Below are 20,607 nucleotides of genomic sequence, written 5' to 3'. Positions count from 1 at the left end.
AAATACGTTTCAGATACATTCTCCTCCCATCATCAGCAGATAAACAAATCCAAGTGTCAGAGCTGGATCTCACTCTATTTATATGATGTGATGGTGTCTGTTAAACTTTGGAGAACAGAGAAGACTCCAGTCCAAACAACACACACCATGTTCTCTACATCTCTACTGCTCCTGCTGGCAGCTGCTTCTTGTGAGTGCTTTATCAAATTCATTCATTTACTAGATGAAGAATAAAGGTGCAGCATATATTGTGTGAGATATCACCATGTGTTTTCCTCCACAGATGTGCATGGTGAGGAACTGACTCAGCCTGCTTCCATGACAGTCCAGCCAGGCCAGAGTCTCTCCATCCAGTGCAAGGTTTCATATTCAGTTACGAGCTACACTACAGCTTGGATTCGACAACCTGCAGGAAAAGCTCTGGAGTGGATTGGATACATCAGCAGTGGTGGGAGTACAGCTTACAGTGAGAAACTGAAAAATAAGTTCAGCATCTCCAGAGATACTTCTACTAACACAATAATAATTGGAGGACAGAACATGCAGACTGAAGACACAGCTGTGTATTACTGCGCTCGTTACACACAGTGACACAACAAGCTGCAGTGCTGCACAAAAACCTCATCACAATTCACTTCTATAATTAAATAACAACTACATTTTACTGAGTAACTAATCCCCATATTACAAATATTTCAGCATAGACACCAACACTGGCATTAATAAAATAAATAAATAAAAATTTACTTAGGAATAATAGTCTCTTTTTTAACTACAGTAGTGGAAATGAAATGTGTCTGCAAAAGACATTTATTATAAAGAACAACATCCATTCACACTCAGCACTCAGGCTTTAACTCTTGTATGTACACATTTACAGGTGTGAAATGTGCAGTTTAAATAAACATATGCAAATAAGTATACAATATATACAATTTGTATGTACACATGTGCAATTGTGAAATGTGCAGTTGAAGTAAACAGTACAGACAATATGTATGTATGTATGTACGGAGTGCAAGTATGAAATGTGCAAATTGAGGTATACATAGTGCAAATATTATGTGTTGTGTGTTCCATGGTGTTAATTGTTCATCAGGTGGATTGCTTGAGGGAAGAAACTGTTCCTATGTCTGGTCTTTCTGGAGCTCAGGGCTCTGTAGCGCCGACCAGATGGCAACAGTTCAAAGAGGGAGTGTGCTGGATGTGAGGGGTCCAGGGTGATTTTCTTTGCTCTTTTGCACACTCTGGAGGAGTACAGGTCTTGAAGAGTGGGGAGAGATGTGCCAATGATTCGCTCAGCAGTCAGTCATGGCTGTGTCATGGCTGAAGACCGGCTCGTACAGTGAAGTTGTGACCCGCATAAGGCTGTATGCTGCTATTATTTGTTATATAAATATAAAGTTTATTAGGTTAAAGATGTTTGACAGTAAATTCATTAATCTAGAGATGCAAACATTGCTAAAAACAAATGTAAAGTGCAAAGAGTTAGCATTAGGTAGTGTCGTATGCTAGCGGTCTTTTGTTATCAGAATCAGAATCAGAAAGGTCTTCATTGCCAAGTTTGTTTTCACATACGAGGAATTGGTTCTAGTACAGGAGCTCCACAGTGTAAATAGAATGGCATTGATAGGACATGAACACATACAGTATATAATAAATGCAGTTGTATGTACAGTGGATTATAAAGGCACTTGTATGTACAGTGAATAAAAAAGGCAGTTGTATTTACTGTACAGTGGAAAAATGTGCAAATTGAAATATAAATATGCAAATTGAAATATAAATAAGTAAGTAAGTGCAAATAATGTAAGAATAGAGTTTGTTCTGTGTGTGTTAAGTGTTCAGGTGTGTGTTAAGTGTTCATCAGATGGATTGCCTGAGGGAAGAAACTGTTCCTATGTCTAGTCGTTTTGGTGCTCAGGGGTCTGTAGTGTCGACCAGATGGCAACAGTTCGAAGAGTGAGTGTGCTGGATGTGAGGGGTTCAGGGTGATTTTCTATCTTTTTATGCTAATTAAGGTCATTTGGATTTTGTGATTACAAACCATTACCTAAAACTAAAGACATAGTTACCAGATACACCTGACAATGTAATGTTTAATGATTAATGTGATGATTTAATGTTACTTTTGAATGTTTTAGGCAGTAAATAATGTTGTTAGCTATGCTTGAATATGTAATTGAATACAATTCTACAAGAAAAAATATTAATGTTAAAGTTAACTGATAAAAGATTCATGAAATCTACTGAAAGATTAAAAGCCATGAACCAACATCTCACTTGTTCACTGTCTGTCTAACTCAGGGGTCGGCAACCTTAAACACTCAAAGAGCCATTTGGACTCGTTTCCCACAGAAAAAAAACCCACAGGGAGCCACAAAACCCTTTAGACATCTAAAATGAAGATAACACTGCATATATCGTTTTTTACCTTTATGGAATGTATAGAAAAAACTGTAGTGTGTTGCATTTATGAAATTAATTACTACAGAGTAAACAGAATTTTATTTCTGCCGGCAAACAAAAATATTTTGAACAGTTTGAACAAACCTTAACAAAAAAGATGCTGGGTTGAAGGTTACTTTCAAATGAAATGTTAAAGGTCTAATTGAGTCCTCTTCGTATTCATGACCAGGGCTCTCAAGTTTTGAAGACAGGCAAGCGTGACATCTCCATTAAATATATGATGAATAGTCAAAAAGTTTTTCTGCGTGAGAAATATGATGTGTGGCAGGAGAGCGTGACAAAAGACAGAAATGCCGACCCCTGGTCTAACTGGATAGAGAAGTTACATGTTTAGTGAGGACAGAACATTCACACAAATTTGAAAGAATTCTTTTAGAAATTGTTCACATTATGCAGTTGGTAGTGATATATTTGTGTGCAATAATTGTAATCTCATAATAATATTAATAATAAATGATGAATCTGGAGATTAATTTATTAATTTCTGAATAGATCTTCTTATAAACACACAGTCAAAACAGTTTAATATCAGTCTCAGTGATTGTAACATTGTGCTCTGTTTCTTAGTTTTATGGAGAACTGCTTCTACAGTTCTCTCACTATCACACTGGGAAATACAAAGTCAAAGAATACAATATTCATTTTTTTCAAGGCGATGTGGATTACGCTATTGTGTTATTGAATTCGTTTCTGTACTTTTGTGAAGCTGCTTTGAGACAATGTCATTTGTTAAATGTGTTAAACATATTAATTGAACTGAATTGAATTCACAGATTGAGAAATATGGATGCAAATGTTAAAAACAGCTAGAAAAAGAGCTCAGTGTCATAATCATTGAGACTAATATTGATTTTCAAATGAATTGATTTGGTTAAACCAATTGATTTACTATGTTACTGCTGATACTGTATCTGAGTGTTTTCTCTAATTTAAACCATGCCGAACAAAAAAAAAAAAATCATTATTGGTCAATGTGAAAGTTTTTTTTTACTGACAGCCAGAACATTATAATATTTTGTATCTGCACCTGTAGGGGGCAGCAGCTGCTTGTTTTCGAGAAGAATTCATGAGATCTAACAGCTGAAGTGTGTTTATGCAAATTCATTCTGTTATAAAAAAAAAACAACCTTTTGCTCACCAGACGTTTGTGTCACACGACTGAATCAAAGAGCATGATGATGGGGCTGAGGGTCACTCAGTACTACATCTTTGTTATAATGCTAACCAAAGGTACCTGAGACTTCTGTACTGTTTATTTCTTCCCTCAGAATATCTTGACTGTGTTGATGATGATCTTTGTTATATTTTATCTGCTAGGTGTCAGCAGTGATGAGATCAGACTGGACCAGACTCCTGCTGTGGTAAAGAGACCTGGAGAAACTGTGAAGATCTCCTGTAAGATACACGGCTTTGATATGACTAAGTACTACATACACTGGATCAGACAGAAACCAGGGAAAGCTCTGGAATGGCTTGGTAGGATGGATGCAGGCAGTAATGCAGCAACATATGCAGAGTCTGTGAAGAACCAGCTCACTTTAACAGAAGACGTCTCAGCAAGCACACAGTACTTAGAGGCCAAGAGTCTGAGGACAGAGGACACTGCGGTTTATTACTGTGCCCGAGAAGCCACAGTGACTGGAGCTGAGGAAGCAGCTGTACAAAAACCAGACACACATTGTACCTGAACTAACTGAAGTTGCTTAACTTATAATTCTAACACAGATGAACATGGTTTGATTCTATTTACTGTTCCAATTATCTATAAATGTACCTGGATATAACCCTAAAGTGGGTGTGGTCTAAACTATTAATAAAAATATAGATTAACTCTGTTTCTATGCTCCTGGAAACACTGGAAAACGCCATACTGTAGGTAGAAATGGCAGCTCTGTCAGCATGCTGTGTTAATGTGCTTCTGACTGTTGATCTAACCAACAAACTAGATGACATCCCAGTCCCACTACACACTGTAATACACACATCCCAGTCCCACTACACAATGTAATACACACATCCCAGTCCAAGTACACACTGTAATACACACATCCCAGTCCCAGTACACACTGTAATACACACATCCCAGTCCCAGTACACACTGTAATACACACATCCCAGTCCCACTACACACTGTAATACACACATCCCAGTCCCAGTACACACAGTAATACACACATCCCAGTCCCAATACACACTGCAATACACACATCCCAGTCCCAATACACACTGTAATACACACATCCCAGTCCCAATACACAATGTAATACACACATCCCAGTCCCAGTACACACTGTAATACACACATCCCAGTCCCAGTACACACTATAATACACACATCCCAGTCCCAATACACACTATAATACACACATTCCAGTCCCAGTACACACTGTAATACACACATCCCAGTCCCAATACACAATGTAATACACACATCCCGGTCCGACTACACACTGTAATACACACATCCCAGTCCCAGTACACACAGTAATACACACATCCCAGTCCCAATACACACTGTAATACACACATCCCAGTCCCAATACACAATGTAATACACACATCCCAGTCCCAGTACACACTGTAATACACACATCCCAGTCCCAGTACACACTGTAATACACACATCCCAGTCCCAATACACACTATAATACACACATTCCAGTCCCAGTACACACTGTAATACACACATCCCGGTCCGACTACACACTGTAATACACACATCCCAGTCCCAATACACAATGTAATACACACATCCTAGTCTGAATATACACAGCCTTTGTACTAAAATGTAACTAACACCTTCTGAACACAGCAACTGCAACTTTATTGTGTGAAGCTCATTTTAGACGATTGTTGATTGAACATGTTCAGGTCAGTTAAAGGTGTGGTCTCTGTTGTTTGAGAAATGCTTCAGAAAACTGCGTTGGACCACCAAACAAAACAAAAACAAAACTAACGTGTAGTCAATGAGCAGAAAGAGGTGTGTCTTGTCAATATGGGTGGAGAGAGTGTTCAATGCGCATGTGTGACATTAGCAGAAAGCGGTTTTAACATTGACATGGAGGATAAAAACAAAGAAAGAAAGTGAAGAAAGGCTTACGATAAGGCAAGAAAAACATAGTACTAACAGAATACGGCTTTCTATCAATTAAAGTTCAGAAAATGAAATTACTCAATACACTTACTTGCGTAACTGCAAGTCTTTGTGCCTGAAACATGCGTACATGCTCCAAGTCTTCTGTTTCCATGTTATCGGCAGCAACGTTACAACCTCTGCCTCTAACATTAGCTCTGCCTCGGGTTCTAGGTGTTGACCATCTCCTTCTGCATGAAACGGAGCTAAACCTTTCATGGTACAACACACAGTACTACAAAAACACATCTGTATTACCATAGTATTACTCATTGAGTTCATTTATTGATAAAAAATATCCCCTCGGTCATCTGTCACTAACACATAACAAACCCACATTTTCAGGGGGAAGTTCAATGATGTAGCTCACAATTTTAAATCAATTATAGCATAAATATTGTGAGAAAACATGTTTACAACTCCAAAGACAACATTCCAAATATAAAATCTTGTTGAAAGTTGAATTTATAAACCCACACATCTTTTAGCAGAAATTAGAAATTATTGTCAATTCAGGACCAAGTTACTGTTGGTTGATGCCTTGTGAGAGCCGTCTGTGTGAACAAGACCATCTTTTACTGCACATTCAGCTTCAAAAGAAGACATGAGATCTAATGAGTAAAGAGCAGTGATGAAGCTGACAGCATGAAACACACCCAGAGATTTACAGGAAGCTTTTTCTCCTCTCGTCTGTTCCTCTGTGGATGTTTTTATATCTCTAGTGGGTGTGTCATGCAAACCAAATCCTGTGTTTGAACCATTTATGCTGAAACATTCAGCCCAACAACATAGCAGCAGTTTGTGTTCATTTACAGCAGCAGGAATCATTTTAATTCTTTGAGATGGGACTAGGCAGAGTTTTGTGTTACTTTACTCTAACAATCTTCATTCAATGTTAGTATTATTTGTTACATACTTAAAATATTTTTCATTAATTTATTTTTAATGTTAATTCCTACCTTTGAATATTCTTCTATTTCAGATTCCTGCAGTCAGACACTGATCGAGTCTGATCCAGTGATCATCAAACCTGATCAATCTCATAAACTAATCTGCACAGCATCTGGATTAGACATTAGTAGCTACTGGATGGCTTGGATCAGACAGGCGCCTGGAAAAGGACTGGAATGGGTTGCAATTATTGAGGGTGATAGTGATAGGAAGTTTTACTCCAGTACTGTTCAGGGCCGCTTCACCATCTCCAGAGACAACAGTAAGAAGCAGGTGTATCTGCAGATGAACAACATGAGGACAGAAGACACTGCAGTTTATTACTGCGCCCGTGACACACAGTGATACTTCCTCTTAGACATCATTACAAAAACACAGACTTACTACAGACACATGAAAGGCTCATTGTCTGTTACAAAAAATGATAGAAAAAATGTAAATTTTTTATTTTTTATTGTACATTTCTTTTCTTTTTTTTAAAGCTGCTTTGAGAAAATGAATGGAAAAAAGTTAATTAAATCAACAGATTAAGAACTATGGAAGTAGATAATTTGGTTAAACCAAATGATTTACTATGTTACTGCTGATACTGTGTCTGAGGGTTTTCTCTCTTTTAAACCATGCTGATAAAAATGCTCCAATTCTGAATTCCTACTTTCTTTATTTACATTGTTGGTCCATGTGAAAGGTTTTTTTTTTTTTGCTGACAGCAAGAACATTATAATATTTTGTATCTGCACCTGTAGGGGGCAGCAGCTGCTTGTTTTTGTGAAGGATTCATGAAACTATAAAAACAGCTGAAATGTGTTTATGCAAATTCATCCTGATATGAAAAAAAAAAAAAAAAACACCCTCTTGCTCACATGACTGAATCAAATGTACCTGGGTATAACCCTAAAGTGGGCGTGGCCTAAACTAATGATCAGCAATGAAAATATACATAAACCCTGTTTCTGTGCTCCAGGAAACACTGGAAAAACCCACAGGTAGAAAAATGTGATAAATGTGATTCTGACTGTTCCTCAAACCAACAAACTAATAGACATCACAGCCCCAATACACACTGTAATTCACACATCATAGTCCCAATACACAGACTATGTTCTAGAAATGTAACTAACACCTTCTGAACACAGAAACTGTGACTTTATCGTGTGAGGCTCATTTTAGATGATTGTTGATTGAACATGTTCAGTTCAGTTAATCACAGAGACACGTTAGTGTTTTGTTCATTTCACTCTAAGCCCAATTCTTCTAAGAGGAAGAACGTTAATGTATAAATGAGTAAACCTGAGACTTCAAGATCATGATGATGCATTTCATGCAAATCCTCCACTTGTGTCTCTTACATTAAGGAGGTTTGTGTGAGTGTGTGTGTGAGTGTGTGTGTGTAGTGAGGAGGACAGCAGCTGAGCATTTTACTTCACTTCACTTTTATATCAACAACAATGCTGTCATTATCAGTGTTGCTGCTGCTTTCAGCTGCATTCTGTACGTCTTCGTGTCGGCTTTAGATTTAATTCCTGTTTCGTGAAAATGACTTGATGACTTTTGATGATGTTCTGTCGCTCTTATTCACAGGTGGTGTTGGAGGTGTGGAGCTCACTCAGACAGACTCTGTGCTGGTGAAGCCTGGAGAGTCGTTCTCCATCTCGTCTAAGATCTCAGTGTCGAGTTATTGTATTAACTGGATACGGCAACCTGCTGGAAAAGCACTGGAATGGCTCGGATATCTATGTAGCACTGATAGCACTAATCTCAAAGACACGATGAAGAGCAAGATCAGTCTCAGCCAGGACAAATCCAGCAGCACAGTTTATTTAAGAGGACAAAACTTTCAGGTCGAGGACACGGCTGTGTATTACTGTGCCAGAGACACAACACTACAAACTCACTGAAGCCCTGTACAAAAACATCCCTGGTCATTTTCCTCTCTCTGCAGTACACATGTCCCCAGAGAGGTCTGGTATATATGAGCTAGCAGAGCTAAGACACTTCTGTAGTTCAAACATATCTACATAAGGTTTCATTTTTTGTCTCAACATTAAATTAAATTGTTTTCCTGAACACAAGTGTATACAGAGTTAATCCATCACTAATATGACACCAATCTATTCCAAAGCTTTTATGCAGATTGCTGAAGTGGATGTTGGTGTATCACAAAATTTAAGCTATTATTATAATTATAATTGTCTGTGTGTTTTTACGCATCTAGATGTCACAAAATGTTACAAAATTTAAACTTTAATTTAAAATTTTTATTGTATATTTCTTTTCTTTTAGAGCTGCTTTGAGAAAATATCTATTGTTAACTGTGTTGTATAAATAAAGTGAATTAAATTAACTGATTAAGAATTATGGAATTAGATGTTCACAAATCTAGTAAAAAAAAATTATAATAATTATTTCCCTATTAATTGATTTGGTTAGACCAAATGATTTACTATGTTACTGCTGATACTGTATCTGAGTGTTTACCATGCTGAATTCCTACTTTCTTTATTTACATTATTGGTCCATGTGAAAGTTGTTTTTTTTTCCTCATTGGCAGCAGAACATTATAATATTTTGTATCTGCACCTGTAGGGGGCAGCAGCTGCTTGTTTTCTAGAAGGATGCATGAAACTATGAAATCTAACAGCTGAAGTGTGTTTATGCAAATTCACCCTGTTATAAAAAAAAAAACAGCCTCTTGCTCACACGACTTTCGAATCAAAGACACCTGGAGCACATCATCGAAGAGATACCACAGCAAGTCATCTTTTGGAGGCCAGAAGAACCTGTTGACACCTGCACGGTGCATACACTTTACCAGGGCATGCGTTTCATCTGTCTCCATGATGATCCCACGATAAAGGTCATTGTCATATTTAAGCATGCACCACTTCCCAATGAGATCTCCACTTTCCCAAGAAATTGCTTCTGTTGGCACCTTTTGGGCTGTCATGTTAAAAGTAAAATGATGTGTTGTGAAGCATTGACATCTCAGCTGCTTTTGCGTGGAGCACATGCAACTTATTTCCCAATAAAGGATTTCTCCTGGAGTGGATGTGACTACTTGGTAGGTTTTCATTGTGGATGGCGCTTCAGATGATACATAAAAAAAATTAACAGTTGTAGATGTTTCAGTTAGGGCCTTATATAGCTCATGGGCATCGGGTATGTCGTGGCCGTTGGTCACCAGCTTGTCCGCTGTTCTTTTCAAGGTTCCCCCAACACCGTCAGGGGCCCCCTTGCCATGGCTTGCCTCAAAAAAGTACCACGTTCCACCTTTTAGACCTCGTCTTGCTTTCTCTTTTCTCTTCATGTTCTGCTTCCTCCACTTTTTATGCAGCTGACGCTTACCTCTCTAACTTAGATCACTAATCTTCTTCTTTTTTCCTTGCTCTACATCCCATCTCCATCTCTGACGCTCACTCTCTAGATATTTTTGCTTCCTCTCAGGATCAGCATCCCGACGTGCACGGCATCGCCGTTGTCTCTCAGCAGCGCTTAATGGAGCCATTATGGAGACAGATCTATCTGCAAATGTTATCAAATGTAACATTCTTCATTAAACACAGATAGTGAGTGGGTGGGTGAGCGGGTGAGTGATTGAGTGCTTGAGTGAGTGAGTGACATAATGATTGAGTGACATAGTTAGTGAAAGAGAGAGTGAGGGAAAGAGAGAGTGATTGAGTGACATAGTGATTGTGTGACATAGTCACAAAACAGGGTTAAGTTAACAGATAAAAAATATTAATCTATATCAGAATCCTTGATTTCACACATCTTCACATTCAAATGGGAAGCAGAACCACCCCGTCACATTCCTTACCACCACATCACAATAAAACATGTGACGGGATGGTATGTGACGGGGTGGTAAATATCATCCCAAAATGGCCGCATGTCTCCCATGTGGTCAAGTTTCTCACCTAGCATACATGCATTCTATCTGAAATATTATTTTATTTGCATTAATAATGTTAAAAAATATATAAAAAATAGTTTTCCCCCTTTATCTTGCGTGACAGGGTGGTTGGTTTGAGCTTGACGGAAGCTGCCTAACATGAAAAATCAACAAATAAAGAATGTAGAGGAATGTCAGTACTTGCCTGTTTTTGTTCTTGGCGGCAACAAGGCTCCAATGATGTCACTTCCGCTTTGTGATGTCACTTAATGCAACAGTACATTATTTATTGATAAAACAAGTCATTGTGAGGAGGTGGTAAATCAAATTGAAGGACACACACAAATCATAAAATATTTACAAAAAAATAAGGTTTATTTTGAATAAAATATATCTTATGTGAAAAGGGACACAAATATAATTCTGAAAATAATATCTTTTCTCAAAAATACATAACTTATTTGGTGATATTTTAGATGCAAATGTCATGTTGGTCAACATGGACATGTGAAAATGGCTATGTACTAATGCAAAATGATTAAAAATAGTATGTTATTCTATAAGAATAGTGTTTATATATATATATATATATATATATATATATATATATATATATATATATATACATATATATATATATATATATACGTATATATATATATATATACGTATATATATATATATATATATATATATATATATATATATATATATATATATATATATATATATATATATATATGTGTGTGTGTGTGTGTGTGTGCGTGTGTGTGTGTGTGTGTGTGTGTTACATTTCAATAAATAACTTTAAGCACATTTTGGGACATTTTGGGAATGTTGCAGACCCAAATGCCACTCGTTTCATAGAATGACTCCATTCTTATGAAGACAAGACAATACGGCTCCAGACTGCACAATTCACACCATTTGATCAACTACATAGTAAGTACATAGTCCCAAAATAACCCAGCACAGAAAACTGTTAGAGGCAGAAACAGCGTCTTACTTCGATGTTTCACCTTCTGAGTTTCTCAGAAGAGAAAGAAGACAACATCAGGTAACTGTTTGTAAGTTGATTTGATGAGATTGTAGTGCTAAATTTTAAACTACAATTACATTTGAAATGTGCACTTTTTAAATCTACTGAATAAACCCTGTCAGCTCTACATCACAGTATAACTGAGTCCTGCAGTCTACTGAATCATTCTTCCTTGTCCAGTGGGATTGACTTCTGCATAATTGTAGGGATGTTTATGTGCAATAAGTAGAGTAGAATGTTATTCTGGATGTTAACGTGATTCACAGTGATGGACTAAAAAGACACAAGATGTAATCCGTAAGGAGCAGTGATGAAGCTGACAGCATGAAATACACCCAGAGTCTCACAGGAAGCTTTTTCTCCGCTCGTCTGTTGCTCTGTGGATGTTTTTATATCTCTAGTGGGTGTATCATCCTGTGAAATCCTGTGTTCGAACCATTTATGCTGAAACATTCAAACCCAACCACGTAGCAACAGTTTGTGTTCATTTACAGCAGCAGGAATCATTTTTAATTCTTACATTAAATCATATCTTTGAATATTTTTCTATTTCAGATTCATGAAGTCTGTGTCCGTGTTGCATCTTCTACTGGTCATTCTCTAATCTTGTCTTAGCTCAGGGCAACGGTCAAGCTGTCATTTCCCATACATCTGAAAAGTTCTTACCTTTTAAGCTTAGTGTGCAGTTTGGAAAACAGTTCAGTCCCCCTTTGTTATCTTTGTTGTTCCTAATTTCAGGTGTGTGTCTATAGGTAAAGAATGTTCAATGTTCATTTTTGTAATTCACAACATTTCTCTATTACATTACATAAAGGATCGTTTATCTAATTATTATCATTTTAATGGATCATGGTGGAGATTCAGATTAATTTGAGGGAACTGGAAATAGAGCACTTTTCAATCTGACCTTCACAGGAAATTACATCACAACACGTTCATATCATTATTGATAATAACAAACAGCTGAATTATTTTCCTGAATTGTTAAATAGAAATGGAGATGAAACGGGGTGTGAGTGTGATTAACAGCTGCAGAGCTGCACTCAACACAGCAATGTTTTGTCTGAAACACATGATGTTTTTATATCTCTAGTGGGTGTGTCATGCAAACCAAATCCTGTGTTTGAACCATTTATGCTGAAACATTCAGCCCAACAACATAGCAGCAGTTTGTGTTCATTTACAGCAGCAGAAATCATTTTAATTCTTTGAGATGGGACTAGGCAGAGTTTTGAGTTACTTTACTCTAGTAATCTTCATTCAATGTTAGTATAATTTATTACATCATTTAAAAAATATTTAGTTTTGCTCTATTTTTAATGTTAATTCCTACCTTTGAATATTCTTCTATTTCAGATTCCTGCAGTCAGACACTGATCGAGTCTGATCCAGTGACCATCAAACCTGATCAGTCTCATAAACTGACCTGCACAGCATCTGGATTTAACTTTGGTGACTACTGGATGGCTTGGATCAGACAGGCACCTGGAAAAGGGCTGGAATGGGTTGCAAGGATGTACAGTAGTAGTAGCATATATTACTCCAGCACTGTTAAGGGCCGCTTCACCATCTCCAGAGACAACAGTAAGATGCAGGTGTATCTGCAGATGAACAGCATGAGGACAGAAGACACTGCAGTTTATTACTGCGCCCGTGACACACAGTGATACTTCCCCTTAGACATCAGTACAAAAACACAGACTTACTACAGACACATGACAAAGCCACAGTGTCTAGACATTTATACTGATGTAATATTTATTTAATTCCCAGAATATATCTAATTGCCTACATTTTACAATATGACAAACTGACTACAAACTGTTGTAAAGGCAATCAATTATCATTTCCTGTCAGTGTCACCCAAATGAGGATGAGGTTTCCTTCTAAACCTGGTTCCTCTCAAGGTTTCTTCCTCGTATCATCTCAAAGAGTTTTTCTTTGCGACGTCACCTCAGACTTGCTCATTAGTGATAAATGTAATAGATAAATAATTAATTTTAAACTTTAATATTTTTATTCTGTTTTGGTACTTTTGTAAAGCTGTATTGAGACAATGTTTTTTGTTAAATGTGCTAAACAAATACACTGAATTGAATTAAATTCACAGATTGAGAACTGTGGAAGTAAATGTTAACAAAGCTGGAAAAAGAGCTCAGTGTCATAATCATTGAGACTAATATTGATTTCCCAATTAACTAATTAATTAAAACAAATGATTTACTATGTTACTGCTGATACTGTATCTGAGTGTTTTCTCACTTTTAAACCATGCTGATAAAAAAATGTACATTTTCATTGTTGGTCCATGTGAAAGTTTTTTTTTACTGACACACAGAAAATTATTATCTTCTGTATCTGCACCTGTAGGGGGCAGCAGCTGCTTGTTTTTGAGAAGGATTCATGAAACTATGAAATCTAACAGCTGAAGTGTGTTTATGCAAATTCATCCTTTTATAAAAAAAAAAAAAACAGCCTCTTGTTCACCAAACGTTTGTGTCTGAATCAAAGAGCATGATGATGGGGCTGAAGGTCACTCAGTACTACATCTTTGTTATAATGTTAACCAAAGGTACCTGAGACTTCTGTACTGTTTATTTCTTCCCTCAGAATATCTTGACTGTGTTGATGATGATCTTTGTTATGTTTTATCTGCTAGGTGTCAGCAGTGATGAGATCAGACTGGACCAGTCTCCTGCTGTGGTAAAGAGACCTGGAGAAACTGTGAAGATCTCCTGTAAGATAAACGGATATTCAATGACGAGCTACAACATACACTGGATCAGACAGAAACCAGGGAAAGCTCTGGAATGGCTTGGCTGGATGAATACAGGCAATAATGATGCAACATATGCAGAGTCTGTGAAGAACCAGCTCACCTTTACAGAAGACGTCTCAGCAAGCACACAGTACTTAGAGGCCAAGAGTCTGAGGACAGAGGACACTGCGGTTTATTACTGCGCCCGACAAGCCACAGTGACTGGAGCTGAGGAAGCAGCTGTACAAAAACCAGACACACATTTTAACACAGAGTTTATTTTGAACAAGTTACATGTCCTGTTATCATTTATCTGTTATATCCTATGTTTATTAAAGAATTCATTAACATTTTGTCTTAAACACTGTAATGTTTTATTGAATTGTTAAAAATGTTTCTGCAGCATTCAGACTCTCTAAAGACGAAGTGACACCATTTCGGTTCCCCATAATATCTGTACCTCTGTACTGTAAGTTTGGATTTAACAGCTTCAGCCATGTTCATATTCACCTTCTCATAATAGAAACCAGGAAATTTGTAGACATTAAATTAAAATGAATAATTTTAATTTAATTGTATTTAGACATGCCTTTTTAACTCTCGTCTATGGAAAGTCGCACAAACCCGAGAGAAATACAACACAGTAAATAAAATGGAAATAATTTAAAGTTCCTTGGGCGGCCCGGTACCATTTTGTCCACGGACCGGGGGTTGTTGACCACTGCCTTAAAACACCCACAGATCCTCCATCAGATGAATATCCTCCTCGTGAGATAAATACGTTTCAGATACATTCTCCTCCCATCATCAGCAGATAAACAAATCCAAGTGTCAGAGCTGGATCTCACTCTATTTATATGATGTGATGGTGTCTGTTAAACTTTGGAGAACAGAGAAGACTCCAGTCCAAACAACACACACCATGTTCTCTACATCTCTACTGCTCCTGCTGGCAGCTGCTTCTTGTGAGTGCTTTATCAAATTCATTCATTTACTAGATGAAGAATAAAGGTGCAGCATATATTGTGTGAGATATCACCATGTGTTTTCCTCCACAGATGTGCATGGTGAGGAACTGACTCAGCCTGCTTCCATGACAGTCCAGCCAGGCCAGAGTCTCTCCATCCAGTGCAAGGTTTCATATTCAGTTACGAGCTACAATACAGCTTGGATTCGACAACCTGCAGGAAAAGCTCTGGAGTGGATTGGACGCATCTGGAGTGGTGGGGGTACAGCTTACAGTGAGAAACTGAAAAATAAGTTCAGCATCTCCAGAGACACTTCTACTAACACAATAACAATTGGAGGACAGAACATGCAGACTGAAGACACAGCTGTGTATTACTGCGCTCGTGATCCACAGTGAGACAGAATAGTGGATTCCTCTTACAAAAACCTTATGAGACATGTTACAGACATCCTCTCAGTGTAACTAATAAATCATCTCAGTCACACTTTCACTTACTTCCACTGGAATGAAGTCAGAATCGTTTGCAGCATTTTAAAACACAGTCACACAAAGTCATTTTTAAATATAAAAAAGAAAAAAATTATTGAAAGAGTCTTCATTCTGAACCATTATTAATCCCTTCATTTCACAGGATTTTTAACCAGCAGTTGGAATCAGTGTTTAATGAGTGGATTCAGGAATAATACAGCATGTTTCCAGCAGTGTGTTGTGTTTAACACACAGTCTGTTCTCATAGTCTGAGCTTCAATAACTGAAACAACTGAAGGAGGCAGCAGAGCTCAACAAATAAAGTGAAAAAAAGTGAATCCACAAACTGCATTCTGTATGAGACTCATTCAGTATCAGTCATTATCAGACAAATATCTATATTTTCTCTTCTTTTTCACTCTTTCCATAATGTGTGATTAGTTATTTGGGTTGTTAAACACAGGTTGGACAAATAAAAACACTATAATTTATGTAACTACATCCTCCTGTGGTTGTGAGGTTTCTTAGTACAAGACAAGATGTATTTTATAATGCTGTTATAATGTAAGGTTATAAATTAAACAAAATGATAAATGAACAGAAATAAAAGGGTCCTGTTCTAAATGAATAATAATTTTTGTGAGTTTTCTTATTATAAATTTACTTGAAAACACCTGATAGTGTATAAACTTACTCATTAACACTTGCCTTAAGCTTCTTACAGCCACACACAGCTCCAACGTCATCGTCAAATTCGCTGATAATACAACAGTGAAAGGCCTGATCACCGACTACGATGAGATGGCCTACAGTGAAGAGGTGAGCATCCTGACTACATGGTGTCAGGAGAACCACCTCTTTCTCAACCTTGACAAGACCAAGGAGCTGGTGGTTGATTTCAGGAGACAGAGCAGAGAACACAGACCCATCACCATCAACAAGACACCTGTGTAGTGGGTGAGCAGCTTCAAGTTTCTGGGTGTTAATATCAGTGAGGATCTCACCTGGGCCATACACACTGACGCAGTACTGAAGAAGGCACACCAACGCCTCTTCTTCCTGAGATGGCTGAGGAAGTTTGGAATGAGCCCCAGCATCCTCAGAACATTCTATACCTGCACTACAGAGAGCATCCTGACGGGCTGCATCACTGCCTGGTTTGGAAACAGCACCGCTGGCAACCGTAAAGCCCTGAAAAGGGTCATGCGAACTGCCAGCCACAGTTGTATATAATGTGTAGTGCATTATATACATTATATAATGTGTAGTGCATTGTAAATATGTCTAGTAGTACACTGTGTGTACTGACTATGTATGAGCACATTGCATCTTTTCCACATTTGCACATTTCACCAGGTAATGAGCATTTTGCACATTTTTCACCTGTATGTAAACTGTTCTTAATTTCTGTTTCTTAACTACTGTATGTAAATGGTTCTGCAATTTCTGGATCACACTCCCAAGAATTTCACTCACCATGGCACATGTGTTGTGGTGATGTGACAATAAAGGTGACTTACTTACTGACTTACTTACTTATTGGTTCAAACATAAACTCAAGCTGCAGTGAAAGATATCTATAAAAAATAGACATGTTTAAAAGATTAGAAGGTTAGAAGGTTCTCATTTATATTTACATATATATATATATATATTTACATACATACATACATACATATATATAAATAAATATAAGAATCCATCCCATTTTGACCCTAAGATAAGGAGAGTCTCTATGCAAATGTCCTTCCCTGTTGTAGATTTAAGCAACAAAGACCAAGAGCTTTTACTTCTTCTGCTCCAACACACACCATTATCTCTACATCCCTACTGCTGCTGCTGCTGCTGGCAGCCGTACACTGTAAGTGTTTTTACATTTGACATGTAATACAGTTTTGGTTCCTTAAAGCTTTTTGCTTTTACATCATTAAAATAACTTTTCTTTAACAGGTGTTCACAGTGTTGAGCTGATCCAGACCGGATCCACAGTATTAACTCCTGGTCAGTCACTGACTCTGACCTGTAAAGTGTCTAGATATTCATTAACTGATAGCAGCTACTGTACGAACTGGATACGACAACCTGCAGGAAAAACTCTGGAATGGATCGGACAGATATGTGGTGATGGTAACACTTACTACAGTGAGAAACTGAAAAGCCGGTATCAGGCTTCCAGAGACACGTCCAGCAGCACAGTGACATTAACAGGACAGAACATGCAGACTGAAGACACAGCTGTGTATTACTGCGCTCGTAACCACAATGAGACGAATAAACACCATCCCTGTACAAAAACTCCAAGAACACTGAAAAAAAATTCTCCGCCACCTGCATCTGATGAGATTTCCCCGACCACCACACACATCCATTTTTATTTTCCATCACGCTTCATATATTCTGAAAGGAAATAATAAATGATTACAGACATTTGTAATACATATAATTTTACAATTTTACTAACAGACCAACAGTAAAGGTTTACTCGACCTTTGGTCCTTATCTGTATCCTGTATATTTGAACTTCAAACACATTCGAAATGATTGCACATTATGTTTTTCTTTAAGCTTTAAGGCCTGTGATGGCCGCTCTTTCTTTATTCACAAGATCTAACCAACAAGTTGAAAATCTAATGACTGACAGTGTGTCATAAATATGTTCTCCCGGGATTTTCATTAAAGTCATAAACACTAATGACACCATTCTTAAAAAGCCAAGACATTACAGCTCCAGACTGAATAATCCACACCATTTGATCAACCACATAGTAAGTAAATAGTGCTGTAAGTAACTAATGTTTTGCTGTTGATAGAATGCACCTGAATAATGGCATAATTGTTGAACTGGTCCAACCTGAAGTCATGCTGGTTTCAGTCCCTGTAAGATCATTGGAAACTCACCCACTAGACAGTACTAACTGGATATGACAACAGGTAGATGCACTGAAATGAATCAGCTGGTACTGTAGCTCCAGTGATACTGGCAGCAACGATTTACTAAAGAAAGAGATCCGTCCCCAGACACATCCAGCAACACTGTGATTTTACATGGGCAAGACTTTCAGACAGAAGATATAGCTGTCTATTACTGTGCTCTTAAATCACAGTGAGACAGATCAATGAAGACGCTGTACAAAAACATTCAGTATAGAAGACTGTTAGAGACAGAAACAGTGACTTTCTTCAATGTTTCACCTTCTTAGTTTCTCAGAAAAGATAGACGACAACACCAGCTAGCAGTCTGTAAGATGATTAGATGAGATTGTAGTGCTAAATTTTAAACTACAATTACATGTTTAATGTGTACTTTTCAAATCTACTGAATAAACCTTGTCATATCTACATCACATTATAATTGAATTATGATTTATATTGATAATGACCATATTACTGTCCTGCAGTCCAGGGAATCATTGTTCCTTGTCCAGTGGGATTGACTTATTCATAATTGTAGGAAATGATAAATCTGTATATTGTGATTCCTTTCACCATTTCACTCTTTTTACCGGACTTCATAATGTTGAATTCTTTGTGTGTCCTCTGTAATGTGTAAGCTCTCAGTATCATCACTATTACTTTACAGGCATAAGAAAAAGCTTGCTATCTGAGAGCTGATCTGATGTACAACGGAAAGTGACGTACTTATTATTTATATTGTAATTGATTATAAGTATAATATTCACAGACTGCAAATTTGTAAGTGTGTTTTTTAGAAAGTGATCACCTTATGCAGTTGGTAGTGTCAAAAATATATTTGTCTGGAATAAGTAGAGGAGAATGTTCTTCTGGATGTTACAGTGATCCACAGTGATGGACTAAAAAGACACCAGAAGTAATGAGTAAAGAGCAGTGATGAAGCTGACAGCATGAAACACACATTTAGTCTCACAGGAAGCTAGACATCAGTACAAAAACACAGACTTACTACAGTCACATGACAAACCAACATTTTCACAGTGTGACAGAGTGAAAACTAAGGAAACAGTTTAAAATCAGAGGATGAAAGTCATTTACATACTAAATGTAACTTACAGATTCAGTGTTAAATAAATACAAACTAATTTAAACACCAGGGAACATTTTTCACTGTGATTATTGACACCTGTAGAAGACCAGCAAAACAATATGTAAATGAATATGTAAAATGTTCCCCTTACAGCTACATATAGAGAAATATCAGCCACGGTCACTGTGGGCTCTGGAGAGTTTAGCACTGCTTTTAGTTATACGATGTTCCTTCCAGTTCTGCTGCTGCTGGCAGCTTCATCCTGTGAGTTTCACTTCACTAATGATCTCAGAGCTGCTAGTAAATTCCTGCAGTTATAACCTACTGTACATAGATTTTTGACTGGAATTGTGACATGTCTTTTTTTCAGATGTGGAATGTGCAGTAGAGCTCACTCAGGACACCTCAGTGATGTTAAAGCCCGGAGATTCTTTAATCCTCAGCTGTAAAGTATCCGGTTACTCAGTTACTGATGGCAGCTACGCCACAGCTTGGATTCGACATCCTGCAGGGAAAACTCTGGAATGGATAAACAACATTTGGGGGGGTGGGGGCACGTATCATAAAGAGTCTCTAAAAAGCAAGTTCAGTATTTCTAAAGATGCCTCCAGCAGCACGGTGACACTGAGAGGACAGAACATGCAGACTGAAGACACAGCTGTGTATTACTGCGCTCGTCATCCACACAGTGACACAACAAGCTGCAGTGCTGCACAAAAACCTCATCACAATTCACTTCTTTAATTAAATAATAACTACATTTTACTGAGTTACTAATCCCTACATTTCAAAGACTTCATACATCAAGCTTCTCAAACAATTAGGAAGATATTGAATTACAAATTGTTTGTGAACATTTAATTAGAAGATAAAATATCTGGAGTGTTTGATATGATGAAGATTTCTGTAAAGAGAATGTTTATT

General features: G+C 37.4%; 4 gene segments (V, D, J or C); all 4 read left to right on the top strand.

Moving 5' to 3' along the window:
- The window catches only part of LOC113651552, a 47,568-nt gene extending 27,126 nt beyond the window's left edge, over positions 1-20,442 (top strand). Inside the window, 1 exon segment of the V gene segment in view lies at positions 20,054-20,442. Coding sequence covers positions 20,054-20,427 — 374 coding nt within the window.
- LOC125138751 lies at positions 3,599-4,172 on the top strand. The segment is given in 2 exon segments: positions 3,599-3,699; positions 3,787-4,172. Coding segments are annotated over 2 exon segments (429 nt in total).
- Positions 7,893-8,644, top strand: LOC125138805. The segment is given in 2 exon segments: positions 7,893-8,044; positions 8,135-8,644. Coding segments are annotated over 2 exon segments (360 nt in total).
- Positions 13,954-14,691, top strand: LOC125138730. The segment is given in 2 exon segments: positions 13,954-14,056; positions 14,144-14,691. Coding segments are annotated over 2 exon segments (546 nt in total).
- Positions 20,443-20,607: the final 165 nt, after the last annotated feature.

Source organism: Tachysurus fulvidraco, chromosome 15 (assembly GCF_022655615.1).
Source record: "Tachysurus fulvidraco isolate hzauxx_2018 chromosome 15, HZAU_PFXX_2.0, whole genome shotgun sequence".
NCBI classification, from domain to species: domain Eukaryota; kingdom Metazoa; phylum Chordata; class Actinopteri; order Siluriformes; family Bagridae; genus Tachysurus; species Tachysurus fulvidraco.
The sequence above is the reverse complement of the archived record's forward strand: the minus strand, read 5'-3'. Positions and strand labels throughout refer to the sequence as shown.